General features: G+C 40.1%; 1 protein-coding gene across 1 annotated transcript in view; it reads left to right on the plus strand.

Annotated features, from left to right (window-relative positions):
• The window catches only part of LVRN (laeverin), a 252,227-nt gene that overhangs the window by 129,206 nt on the left and 108,653 nt on the right, over positions 1 to 14,368 (plus strand). Inside the window, exon 3 of the mRNA XM_073624650.1 lies at positions 6,830 to 6,969. Coding sequence (XP_073480751.1) covers positions 6,830 to 6,969 — 140 coding nt within the window. The remainder of the gene's footprint in view (positions 1 to 6,829; positions 6,970 to 14,368) is intronic.

Raw genomic sequence — 14,368 nt, forward strand, 5'->3', positions numbered from 1 at the left:
ATTCTGGTGAAGGTTTGATGAGGGTGCGAGAAATAAGTGAATTTCTTTTTCATTGGGTTACTTTCTCTCCATGAATCTACCAGATTGTATTTGGAAAGAAGTTGAGAAAAAGGTAATCTAGAGGTTATTTTGGATGGTGTAAAAGGTGATTTATCTAGAAATGGGAGAAGGACCTGGTTCGAATCCCCACACATTATCACTGTTCCTATTTTGTGTGTATTAATCACTTGTAATATACGTGAGAGGAATGGTGTAGGTTGTTTGTTAGGAGTGTAGTAGGAAATCACCGTGATTGCTGTATCCATTATATAACCCATGAGTATCAGGTATCTACCTTCTGGGTCTTTAATTTCTGATGATAAGGTGAATGGTGTGGATCAGTGAAATGCAATTAGAGTTCCCCTTTGCTTGGTACAGGCAGAAGCCGTGTAAATTTGTTGATAAAAAGGAGAAATATTTTGGAGTAGAATCTTTCGTGAAGTGTGTTTCTTGGAGGCATACTATGTGAGACTTCTTGTTATGGAAAGTACGGAAGGCTTTGGTCCTTTTTTGAGGGACATTTATTCCCTGAACATTCAGGGAAAGTATATTCAGTGGTGCCATGGCAATGGATCAAATAGTTTTGACTTACTTTTGCTATGCAGAGCTGACTGCGCAGATCAACCTGTGTGGACTGAAGAGATGAATAGATAGAAAAGAAACCAGTGAATTCTGGAGTAAAGAGTAAACAAAAAACATATGAGATTAGATGATACATTGTATAAATTATTTTTTGCAAGTAATCACAATTTACCCGTGAAAGAGAATAAATATCTCTCTCAGGGGAATAAGTGCCTTCGTCACACTCCCACATAATATGGTTGGGAGAATGAGGAGGGCTAATGGGGGTACACGGATCTTCCGCTTACAGGAGAGAAGTGCTATATCAAAAGACATCAAAATGATGTTTCATTAATTGGAGTGCAGAATATAGTTTTTGTTGAAATTATTTATTCCAGGGTGGTTGTATATGGTTAGTCTTGCCCTAGGCTAAATAATTCAGTTAGAAAGGTACTGTTAATAACTTTGGTATTGATGAAGATAGTTTGAATTATTTTGGGATTTTAACCCTTTTAGAGTAAACAATTACATATTTTATTCATATGTAACTGTTTAGATATGTCAACTCATAAAATTGAGGTTGTATTGCTTCAGATTAGAATAAACAAAAACATAATTCTAGGAACTAGTTAGGTAATAATATATTTGTTTTAAGAAAAGAAAGAAAAAGCTTCCATTACTTCTGGATTATTGAACATATTTGTCCTAAAAAGTAATAAATCTATTGTTATTACCTGATAATATATAACTGAACAAGAATTTCCTTATTTCACTTATATATTCTAAGGCTATATGAATCAGAAGTAATAAGAAATATAACTGGAATGTAACATGATCCCACACAGTGTGTGACTATCAGAATGCAGTTACATTCAGTTATAAATATAGGTTTTTTTATAGAGAACCATCTCTTAGTATAATAAATGAAGAGATATCAGGAATTAGGATGTCAGTTCATTGAATCTTCTTGGTCCATGGATGATGTGGCATAACGGCCTCTTTTGTGAGAATGATGATTCCCATTTTGTTCTGAAATTTTCTGGGTGCTGGCTGAAGGTGAAGATGATGCCATTCTTCTGCGTGTGGGAGTGTTGCTGCTTGTGGGTTCTGTCAGATTTAATTTTAAAAGGGTTTGTTGTAGTTCATCTGCTGATCTGCTTCTGTAAATTGTACCTTGGTAGTTAAATCTGACTGAAAAGGGGAAGCCCCATTGATACATAATGTTGTGGCGTTGCAGTTCCATTAGTTGGGGTTTCATGGATCGTCTTTTAGTAATAGTAAGTTGGGATAGGTCAGCAAAAATTTGATAATTGTGTCCTTGAAAATTAAGTTCCTTTTTCTCTCTTGCAGCAATTAGTATTTGTTCTTTCGTTCTGTAATAATGAAATTTTGTAATTATATCACGTGGGGGTCCATCTTTCTTTTTGGCTGTGAGGGCTCTGTGTACTCTGTCCAGTTCTAAACGTTCAATAGGGATATCTGGCTTTAGTTCTTGTAATAGAGCAGTAATAGTAGATTGCAGGTCTGTCACAGTTTCAGGTATTCCCCTTATGCGCAAGTTTGAATGTCTGGCTCTATTTTCGTAATCTTCGAGCTTAGTTTGAAGTATTAAATTCTCTTTTTTTAATTGTTCCAATTCTGTTATATTTTCTTGGGTTGTAATTTCAATTTCATCCATTTTTATTTCTAAGGCTGCGGTGCTGTTTCCCAGCTCTCTTATTTCTTTGGTTAGGCTTTTTGTTATTTGGTCTGAGGTTTGTTTTAAAGCCTTATGAAGCATCTTTTCAAATTGTAATAATATTACTGGGGATACTGAGGAGGCTTGTGGAGAAGTTTGTGAGAGGATTTGTTCTCAATGGAGAGTCTTGCTGTGACATTTTCTGTCTGTGAGAGCGCCCTGATGCTGTATCTTGTGAGGTGACTGGAGCTGCTTCAGCTACAGTGAGTGCCTGTGAGCTCTTTGTGAGGTGATTTTTATTTCTGCCACGGTTTCCTCCCAGTACCATATTTCCTGCCCAAACTTTCACAGTTTGTTCCCTGGGGCAAAAAGCTTCAAATGGATACCTTTTGAGCCTGCAGGCTCCGCTTTGTCCTTCTCTTCTCTCCTCAGCGGTGTGGAGCTCTAACAATGCATGTCTGCTCCGCTAGGCTCCGCCTCCTGCCCCCAATAAACTTCTTTTGACAAGGAAAAAAAAAAATGACTGACACCCTCCACTGCCCTACTACCACTACTGACTTTGTCCACTGCCCTACTAACAAAGTCAATTGCCATACTGCTCTGCTGACACCGTCCACTGCTCTATTGACACCAACCTCTGCCCTACTGACACCGTTGAACGTCCAGCACTGAGACTTTCTGTGATTGGAGGAGGGGAGATTGTGATATCTCTTTACCCCTCCTCTAATTACAGAAATCCTTACCTACTTTAAAAACAATATTGTGTTTTTTTCTGATTGAAGGAGGTGTAGGATAAACAACTTGCTATGATCAGTGTACTACCACTGAAACTACAAGTCTCAGCACCAGATGTTCAGTGGTTATGGTACTGTGGGGGCTGAATAAAGATAACACCTTTACCGAACTGAGTAGCAGCCAGGCAGGACAGCAATCAATAGATGTAATTTATTTTTACTCAGTAAATAGCCCAAAATAGTTTATTATATCCCAGAATTTAGAATCAACAGTTCAAATATTAAATACAGTAAAACCTTGGATTGCGAGCATAATTCGTTCCAGAAACATGCTTGTAATCCAAAGCACTTGTATATCAAAGCGAATTTCTCCATAAAAAATAATAGAAACTCAAATGATTCGTTCCACAACCATTTATTCATAGATCCTTCAGTTTATAGTCCATATAAAAAGATTATAGCAATGTGACCAGGTAGTGTAACCATAAAATGTCCATCTACAAATGGAAGCCTCCACAAGGGGATTAGAAGCAAAATTCAGCAGGAGCTACAGAGTATAACAGAGAAGAGAGGCGCCTCCAAGTGTAAAAATATGTTGCTAAATGTACCTTCATTAAATGTAACCATATTGCTACACTTAGAGGTGCCTCTCTTCTCTTTTATACTCAGTTGTGACATGACACTACCTGTATATCAAGACATCGCTGGTATATCAAGTCAGAATATATTAAAACATTTTGCTTGTCTTGCAAAACACTCTCAAACCAAGTTACTCTCAAACCAAGGCACCGTTGAAAATAATGAGTATATAAAAATCAGAAAAGAAAAGTAATTTTTTTTTTTTGTACATTTCTGTGCAGTTGTCAGCCTATAGGTAAAACAGCACTTTTTTTTTTAAATTAAAACAGTTTACCCAATAAAAACCTTATATGTATGTCTCTAAAAAAAAGATGTATTATTAAGGCATTTATAAAAAAATATATATTTTAAGACATGCAAATTAGTCATTAACCTCCCTGGCGGTATGATTATTTCAGATTTTAGGTGCTGAAAGCGGTACAATTATTTTGCATGGAAATTTGGCGTTTTATATTGTAGGCCTGTAATTCTTAGGAATAATACACTTAAATCTAGTAGACATCCCAGGTATGATAAAGTTTGAAAAACAAAATCAATATTTAAAAAAATAATACAACCAGATCCATATTTAACTTTACTTAATCTAAAACCGGAATGGTTAACACTCTCTCAATTCAAACTTATGATCCAACTAATAACGGCTGCAAAACAAACAGTGGCCAAGGCATGGAAATCTCCTACATTGGTACTAGCAGAAACAATTCACAGAATGAATAATACAATGTCCCATGCTAAGATGGTAGCCATCGATCAAAATCAAATTCCAAAATTTGAAAAACTTTGGCATCCTTGGATAAAACAACAGTTCCTGTTAAACTTCAATGACTCTGTCCTGTTGCCATGGTAACAGATTAAATGACTTACAGAGACACCCATTCTAAGGCTTCAAAGAGAACTAAAAAGAATAATAAACTGACGAGCGGGACAACCTTGTGGACCATACCTCTTCCTTTCAACCCTTTTTCTTCTTTCTCTTTCCTTTTCTCCACCTTACGATTAAAGCTCATTATCAGAATTTATTTGACCTATATACACTCTACTTGTAAACAATATGTATAGTAGGTATAAATCATTTAAATACCTACAAAAGTAACTAAGGAAATGATATATATCTTTAATTTAGGTTTACGTGAAACCAATGTTTAATATTTGAAATTTCATGATATTTACCTATATAAACCCTACTGTAAAACAATGAGCTTACTTTATAGATCCTTGTAAACTTACTTTATGTATCTTTATAACATTGTATACTCAATAAACTTCTTTTGACAAGGAAAAACAAAATCATAAATTATAATATTATAAATAACTATAAATAATTATACCAAATAATAATAAAAATGATTCAATAATGTAATCAAATCAAATACACTGAAATTTGCTCAGTTGCAGAATTGTCACTGTCTTTACTTTCAGTGTTTGATGACGGATCTCCCCACAAATCACTATCGCTCAATTCTGCAAGTGATTCTAATTTATTATCGCTGTTTTCTAGCTGGTCTAAAAACCACTTTTGATGTAAAGGGACAGTTTTGGTTGCTATGGACAGTGCAGTTTCCAGGCAGAAAGAACAGTTTTTATGATATATGGAAAGAGGGTTTCTCCAGATGGGGTTTTTAGGCAGCACCTAACCCACCTCTGGGGGAAAAGTGAGCAGGCAATTTTTGATTTTAAGGGGACCCTTTTATAGGAAGCTTCTCGTCTTAGGACACGCACCATTGGGTAACTATGTTATATAGAATATGGTATACCTTCTCTAAAATACATGTAATCAAATTCTGATATATGTACTTTTGTTGTATATTTTTAGCAGACTGACCTCTGAAGAAGACCTGGGATATATAGGTCGAAACGAGTCAGTTCCATTTCTTTGATACTGACAATATATATACAATGTTGTTGTGAAAATATGTCTGCATCATATGTGTTGGTTGTCATGAGACTTGTAAACACTCTATATTTTAACTGTTGTGTTGAAGTAACTTTTGTACAATAAAATATAAATCTTTTTTACAAACATTGGTTTAATACTTTAATTTTGCTGCCTAAAAACCCCATCTGGGGAAACCCTCTTTCCATTTTTGCTCTGATCATTAGGGGTGAGCAGCATTCCTCCTTCCTCCCTCATTTGTGTCCCTTTTTTCTTAGTTTTTATAATATAAAACTGCATGCAGGGCACTGGAGAAACCACTAGGGACAAAAGGGATGTGAAATAAATTCATACAGTAATGTAATCTGTAAGGGCCCTGGGGCGGTGTCGGCGGTAAAACGCTGCTATTGTAAGCGGCGCTTTACCGTCGGTATTCGCCCGCTAGCGGGGCGGTTTTATCCCCGCTAGCGGCCGAGAAAGGGTTAAAAACCACCACAAAGCATCTCAGCAGAGGAGCTTTGCCGGCGCTATAGCCTCGCTGTCCCATTGATTTCAATGGGCAGGAGCGGTGAAGGAGCGGTATACAATCCGCTCCTTCACCGCTCTGAAGATGCTGCTAGCAGGACTTTTTTTTCCCGTCCTGCTAGCGTACCGCTCCCTCGGGGCTTTCACACTGGAGAGACAGCAGCGGCTGTTTCAGGTCGGTTTGCAGGCGCTATTAGCGCATTAGCGCCTGCAAACCGCCCCAGTGTGAAAGGGGCCTAAGATTACATTATACTGTATGTACTGTGTGTGTTTCACTTTTTGAATTTGGTGCCGTTCTCCGTCCCCATGCGTCGCAACGCTCGCAGGGAACAGAGCCTGGCTCCGTGATGAATCGAGCGGAGGACGAGCCGCTCACACTGCGGGGAGACATCACAGGATCCTGGGGACAAGGTAAGTAAGCTCTTCCTGGATCCTGTGATGCGATCCCGATTCTGGCTCGGGGTTACCACTTTTGGTACTGAAATTCGACCCCGAGCCAGACTCGGGAATACCGTCAGGGAGGTTAATTATTGTTAACTGACACGTGATGCTGCAAAACTTGGCCCGGGTATCTAGGCACTGATAGTGCAAAAGGGTTAAAAAGATTTATGATAAGTTGATACAAGTTAGTGTACCTTGTATACGTTACATTATTCAATATCCGCAGTGCTTTATATTTTACTGTATGAACTGAAACGGGGGGTGTGTGTATTTCTGTTCTGTGTCAAACCTGTGTTTGTTTGAATATCTCTTTAGTAAATGGAATTCCTTTTCCTGCAGCTATGTCCGAAAGGGAGGATGAAAATGGAACTAAATGGACGGTTACAACATTTAACACTACTCTGAAAATGTCAACCTATATCACTGCTTTTGTGGTATGTGACTTTGATTACGTGAACATGACGGAAAGGGGCAGTGAGGTAAATGTAATCTTTTAAAGTACTCGATAAAGCTTGTTCACAATATTTAGGGCTCATTCACACTGATACGTTGTGGTTACGTGCAGTAAAATGTGCATTAATGCATGCAACTAAGAGCAGTGTTTGGCAATGACATTCATTTTTGCAGGGCACCCATGTGTACCTAATCAATAAGCTGCAAGCATTTTATCATTCAGAAACACACAGATGTGAACAGTCCATGTATTGAATTACAAGTACAAGTGCCTTAACACAGCACACCTCAACACATATAGAGTACAACATTATTAATTTTTTTTTTCCAGAGTACAACTAGTACATCTAGTAGATCATCCAGTGCTGAATAGATATTTCTTATTGCACTTGTTCAAGTTAAAGCCCAACTCCAGGCAAAAATGAAATTTACTGTGCATCAGTTAAGCTTTCCATGCCTGTTGAACTGGCCGAATTTCAATCCGTGAATGGGCAAGGTGATTGTACAGAAGTGGATCTACTGATTGAATTCTGGACAACCATTCTGTGAGATTTTTTGCTGCAACTATAGCCCGCAGCGCTGATCAGTGAACAATGGCACAACGGGAGGATTCCCCCATCCACATTGAATAGAGTCACTTTTTTTAATGGTTTTTGTATGTACGGTATATGTTTTTTGTCCTTTTTCATTAGTAGTGGCTATTATCCTTCTGAGGAAGCAGGTAGAGACTCCTGCAGAACATGTTGGGGAATCAGAGCCATATTTGCAATAGAAAATTTACTCCAACTGGAGTTATTGCTATTACATATATACTCATTATAATGCTGCAATGCATGTCTATATTGACTAGCTTTACATAGTGGGCTTTACTGTATTTGTTTTCTTTTAATATTTTAGTCAGATTTTGTCTAGCTCTTAATGTTCATATCAATAAAGTGTAATTTGAGGTTAAACCTTCCAGATGATTTTAAATAATGATTATACTGTGCGTTACTCTTTGGGGAAAGTGGAAAAAATTGCTGTGCTGAACCACTCAATAAGAAGCTGCTAACACTAAAACCAACAAAGTCCAAGTGAAATACAGTGGGGACGGAAAGTATTCAGACCCCCTTAAGTTTTTCACTCTTTGTTATATTGCAGCCATTTGCTAAAATCATTTAAGTTCATTTTTTTCCTCATTAATGTACACAACGCACCCCATATTGACAGAAAAACACAGAGTTGTTGACATTTTTGCAGATTTATTAAAAAAGAAAAACTGAAATATCACATGGTCCTAAGTATTCAGACCCTTTGCTGTGACACTTTTCTGTGACTATATTTAACTCAGGTGCTGTCCACTTCTTCTGATCATCCCTGAGATGGTTCTACACCTTCATGTGAGTCCAGCCGTGTTTGATTATACTGATTGGACTTGATTAGGAAGGCCACACACCTGTCTATATAAGACCTTACAGCTCACAGTGCATGTCAGAGCAAATGAGAATCATGAGGTCAAAGGAGCTGCCTGAAGAGCTCAGAGACAGAATTGTCGCAAGGCACAGATCTGGCCAAGGTTACAAAAAAATTCTGCTCCACTTAAGGTTCCTAAGAGCACAGTGGCCTCCATAATTCTTAAATGGAAGACGTTTGGGATGACCAGAACCCTTCCTAGAGCTGGCCGTCCGGCCAAACTGAGCTATCAGGGGAGAAGAGCCTTGGTGAGAGAGGTAAAGAAGAACCCAAAGATCACTGTGGCTGAGCTCCAGAGATGCAGTCGGGAGATGGGAGAAAGTTGTAGAAAGTCAACCATCACTGCAGCCCTCCACCAGTCGGGGCCTTATGGCAGAGTAGCCCAACGGAAGCCTCTCCTCAGTGCAAGACAAATGAAAGCCCGCATGGAGTTTGCTAAAAAAACACCCGAAGGACTCCAAGATGGTGAGAAATAAGATTCTTTGGTCTGATGAGACCAAGATAGAACTTTTTGGCCTTAATTCTAAGCGGTATGTGTGGAGAAAACCAGGCACTGTCCAATACAGTCCGAACAGTGAAGCATGGTGGTGGCAGCATCATGCTGTGGGGGTGTTTTTCAGCTGCAGGGACAGGACGACTGTTTGCAATCGAGGGAAAAATGAATGCGGCCAAGTACAGGGATATCCTGGCCGACAACCTTCTCCAGAGTGCTCAGGACCTCAAACTGCGCTGAAGGTTTACCTTCCAACAAGACAATGACCCTAAGCACATAGCTAAAATAACAAAGGAGTGGCTTCACAACAACTGTTCTTGAATGGCCCAGCCAGAGCCCTGACTTAAACCCGAATGAGCATAACTGGAGAGACCTAAAAATGGCTGTCCACCAACGTTTACCATCCAACCTGACAGAACTGGAGAGGATCTGCAAGGAGGAATGGCAGAGGATCCCCAAATCCAGGTGTGAAAAACTTGTTGCATCTTTCCCAGAAAGACTCATGGCTGTATTAGATCAAAAGGGTGCTTCTACTAAATTCTGAGCAAAGGGTCTGAATACTTAGGACCATGTGATATTTCAGTTTTTCTTTTTTAATAAATCTGCAAAAATGTCAACAACTCTGTGTTTTTCTGTCAATATGGGGTGCGTTGTGTACATTAATGAGGAAAAAAATGAACTTAAATGATTTTAGCAAATGGCTGCAATATAACAAAGAGTAAAAAATTTAATTGGGTCTGAATACTTTCGGTCCCCACTGTATATAAACAAAAGAATTATGAAGAATACCAGAATGGAACACCATGAATAAGGTGGACCAAGGTATATAAATATAAATCGTGAATATAAGTGCCATGACACAAGATAAAAATGGTGTAATATTTAAAAACCTTGTGAGGAGGTTAAAAACAATAATGTGTAGTGACAATAACAGAACAAAGTCCAAACACTAAAAAGAGGAAGTATAGGTGAACTTCATAGAAGTTGTGTCCAATCAGATGACTGTAGTTAATTCCTCAATGACAAATAATGGGATGATGAAGGCAAGGAGATGGCTGTGTGGCACATACAAAACGGGATGGACATTCGTCTAATGGAAAGTTGTAGATAAATACTTCTTACCAGACAAGGTGGACCCACCTGTCGTACGACAGTAGGTCAATTGGGCATATGTTGGCCGAAAGCCAGATGCTCATCGGTGGTACCAACTCAGATACAGATGGAGCCTGCAGAGGGATCACTCCAGAAGCAGACATTTGATCGATCAACAACAATGGGTCCAGGTATGGCAACCAAATGTCCAGAACTCAGACAGGTCTTCCATGCAGATAGAGATTGGACCTCAATGGAGGGTCCGTACCAGGAGCCAGTGACAAATGGAACATTATCACAATTGAACCCTTGACTCTCTGCTTCCATGTGCAGGTGCTCTACGAAAAGATGTCCTCCGTGGCTTATGCCTAAAGGTTCTTTGCTGCTCCACCGTTAATTTCTCTATTGACAGCTATTAAGCATCTTAGTGCATGTAGAGTAGAAATAAAAATAGCAATCATCTCCTTGGTTGGACATATGGATCTGAAGGTATATGTAGTAAAACCAACGGTAATGAGCAACTAAAAGGGGGTACAGACATTTAGTTTCAGGATACCCCAAGAATCTACTTTCTGCAGCGAGCCAGCAGAATCAACATACCACAAGGCGGAAGTCCAGCAACAGTATATCCTTTCTAAGTCTGCCAGGACTCATCATGGCTACCCTTCATCATGGTTACTCTTTGGGGCACTGTTAAAGTCCATTTTGTTATTTTTGGTATTTCTATGACTTCCTCGGATGTGGTTTGTTTTTCCACATATACAAAATCCCCCAATATTTCACCTATTATTTTTTTTTTTTTTAGTTCAAACCGTTGAATGAAAAAAAAAAGAATCATCTATGGGCTTCTTTACATTACTCCTCAGTCTTGATTACAATCATCTCCTTGTTAGGCTGGGTACACACGGGCCAAATATCAGCCGAAATCAGCCACCACAGTAGAAACCGGCTGACTCTTGTGTGTGTACAGCTGCCTGTCCAACAGAAGCCAATCTCATGACTGGCTTCTGTTGAATGTGCATGCTGGAAAACCAGCATCCGATCACCGCTGGCAGCCAATGACGGTGTGTTCTGGCGGTGGAAGGTCTGTCATAAAATGATGGCACAGTGGGTGAGATTGCTACACTAACATTGCACTAACATTCAACCCGTTGGGTTGAAAAAAAGAAAAACTTATAGCGTGTACCAGGCTTAAGCCATTCAGTTTTCCCCTGTGAGCCAAGCTAATTTCCTTCCCTAGGAATTAGACAATTTCCCCTGCTCATTCTCTTCTTGGGCACTGGTCCCCTTACTACCCCCCCTTACTCTGGGACCTATGAAGAGGGAGGACTAGGACACTGAAAGTGTCACAAACAGGCAGTAACGTGGACACCCAGCAAAGAAGAGAAGTAGAGAGAAAGATCATTGTGTGACCATCATCAGTGTCAGGTAAGTAAAATGGGAACTTGGAAAGTTTTTTGTTTTTTTTTATACTACCGGATAGTTAGCAAATATTATGAGTATGTCATAGACATAGACGATGAAATTAGATGTTAGGAAATTATCCAATTACCAGAAGCTTTCTCCCAGCCAGTATATATTTGTATATACTAGTAATCTACCTATGAATTTGTATTCCTCCTGCATTTACCTGCAAGTCATGACCCATACATACAAAGGATATTAGATACTTGCTGAGCACTACTGTACTAAAAGTGCAATGTTTTGGGAAGTTTCCAAGCCCACTCTCCAATTCCTCCCATTTAGGGCCTGAGCTGTAACTGAGACATCCAGCTAATGTAGAGTGATGATAGGTTGGTGCTTGCTCTTCATCTCATTGGATTAGATTGGATGAGGGGAGATCTAGTGCTTTTACACTTCTCTGATGCAGTGCAATGCATGATACATGTTGGAATGTTACATGCATTAGAAAGGCAGCACAGTGTAAATGCACATGCGTTGCAGCACAGAAAAAATGCTGCATGTCACTTCTGGCGCAGAAAGCACACTCATGTCTGTATTTGCATGAATTTGGCCATCTACACTGGCTGTCATTAAAGTTGAAGCATATTCCTTTTTTAAAACCGGAATTGCTTGACATTTGAGTATTTGTGATCTGCTTAGGATATGAAGGTCTTTGGGGCAGAAAAAGATTCAGCCAAAGGCCTACGTCCTTAACTCCCCATTTTAAATTAAGGTGAACGGATAATTTTTGACGAAATGCTTCAACGTAATTATACCATGAAGTTCCACCAAAATTTCTGAAAGCTTCGATAATGATATCCAGGTGTTGGAATATATCAGCACTTTTTTTGGGAGATTTTTCACATAAAACTCCCGAAAAAATACAAAAGGCCTGCAATCAATTATTAAAAGATTTTTGTACAGGTCTACGTCTGTCATCATCATCTCTTTTAACCGTTTTTCCAATAAAGTCTTTAGCGGATGGAAGTAAAGACAAAATGTCAATAAATTCCCCCTGCCAAATTGTTTCTTTAGTTAGATTCGATAAATGATAACCTAAAGGAGTAACCTTGCATGACATAGACTCTTTTTAAAAAGTTTCAGGCAAATTCTGTGATTTAGCAGACTGATAAGAAGAAACCTATATCTGTATTAATTAGAGGATTTTGATCGCCATTAGCAGATGTACCACTAAATGGCGACCAAACACCCACAGCTGACAGATCATTATTTACTATAGCACCAGCTCTTTCAGTCTGAGTGTTATTGTTAACATTATGCAATTCCTTTGCTAACTTAATAACATTGCAGCTATGTTGGATAACAAAAGGTTAAATGATGGCTCACTCATACCTTGCTGATAAGGAATAACATCTGTTGAATCATTCGCCGGAGATACTGAAGCAGGCCTATGTGAAGGCCCTGCTTCGCTTGCTGCTACCGTTGTTTGTTGCCATGGAGACGGCTGTGATTGCTGTGAAGAAGCCCGATCCCTCTATTCGATGCCACCGACTGTCCCGCCTTCTAATCCGCCTCTTGACACGCCCACCGAATTGCCTCTCGACGCTTCATCTCTTCGCTGGGCTTGCCCGTGTCTGTTATTCGACACTCCCCTAGCTCCGCCCGACACTTCTCTGCCACGATCCTGAGAAGGACCAGCTCTTTTTGCAGCAGCAGAGCGAGGCGGAGAGGGGGAGTATCCACAGCGAGGGATACGCCGTCTCTTTGCGGGCTCACTCACGGGGGTGGTGCCTCCTCTTCGGCGCCGCCCTGGATCTTCGTCTTCGTTCACTTGCCTAACTTCTTCCTGGTGCTGTGTGGGCTCCCGGACTCCTTTGTCTAGTCGCTCTTCCGCAGCCAACACCAACTCGGATCCAGCGCTGAATGTTGCGGCTCCCACCGGAGCCTCTTGACTCGAAGAGCGAGGTAGGTCTAAGCACTGGCGAATCCAGGCTTCTCCGCCATCCTCGCCAGCCCGCTCGATTAGCCGCCGCAGGAGACTCATCTTCCGGCCTCAGAAGACGCTGTTTGTTCAGGGAGATAACCCCCAGAGAGAACACCACAGCTCCTCTTCTGAGGCGAATGAGCCCGCTAGCTACGGAACCCCTTTTTATATCCCTAACTAGCCTAACTCCATCCAGTTCAAACCAGATTTTTCCGGGCTTTTACCTATGACTCATGAGAGGTCACCTGTACCCCTCTCTGAGTCATGTGAGCCACCTGTGTTTCCCCTGAGAGCAGCAGGCTCCCAGGGGGAACTTGAAACTGCCATTCCCGCCGCTCTCCCATGAGGAAAAGGGGTGGCAAGAAACTGCCTTCCCCCTTTTCCTATCATCCTTTTAAACCAACCCAAACACATATTAATTACACAGGTTCTGTGGCTGATTAAGGTGATAATTAAACTCACTTAGTGCCTTATCTGCATTAAACTAGCCTCAGAACCTGTGTAATTTATATGTGTTCGGGTTTAAAGGGATGAGGTGGCGACTCTGCATGTGACCATCTCCTAAACAGTGCACATTCAGGAGATATTCATTTTACTTACAGCTAAGTTTTATTATAAGCTTATCTGTAGGTTAAAAATGACAAATCGGAGTTTACCACCGCTTTAACAAATGCACATTAATGCGTGACACAATACATATTAACGAGTGCATCAACAAAACACACAGGAATGCCAGAGTGTGAATGAGACCCTAATGTTAGGACTCCACTGGTGATTTTAATCAGTTGTCAGCAAAGTGGTAGCTCCTTACTGACAACTGTATTTTATTCCTTCCTTTTTTTGCAGCTCAAGCATTTGTCAATAAGGAGTTAAATCTGTTGCTTACATGATATTTAAATCACTTAAAATGGGCTGTGAAGCCCAGAGCTCCAGTGGAGCCATGCTAATTCTAGTTATAGGCGGCAGTGAAGGCTGTGGCGGCACACCTGCTGTGTACACA

Source organism: Aquarana catesbeiana, linkage group LG01, assembly GCF_042186555.1.
Source record: "Aquarana catesbeiana isolate 2022-GZ linkage group LG01, ASM4218655v1, whole genome shotgun sequence".
In the NCBI taxonomy this organism is placed as follows: domain Eukaryota; kingdom Metazoa; phylum Chordata; class Amphibia; order Anura; family Ranidae; genus Aquarana; species Aquarana catesbeiana.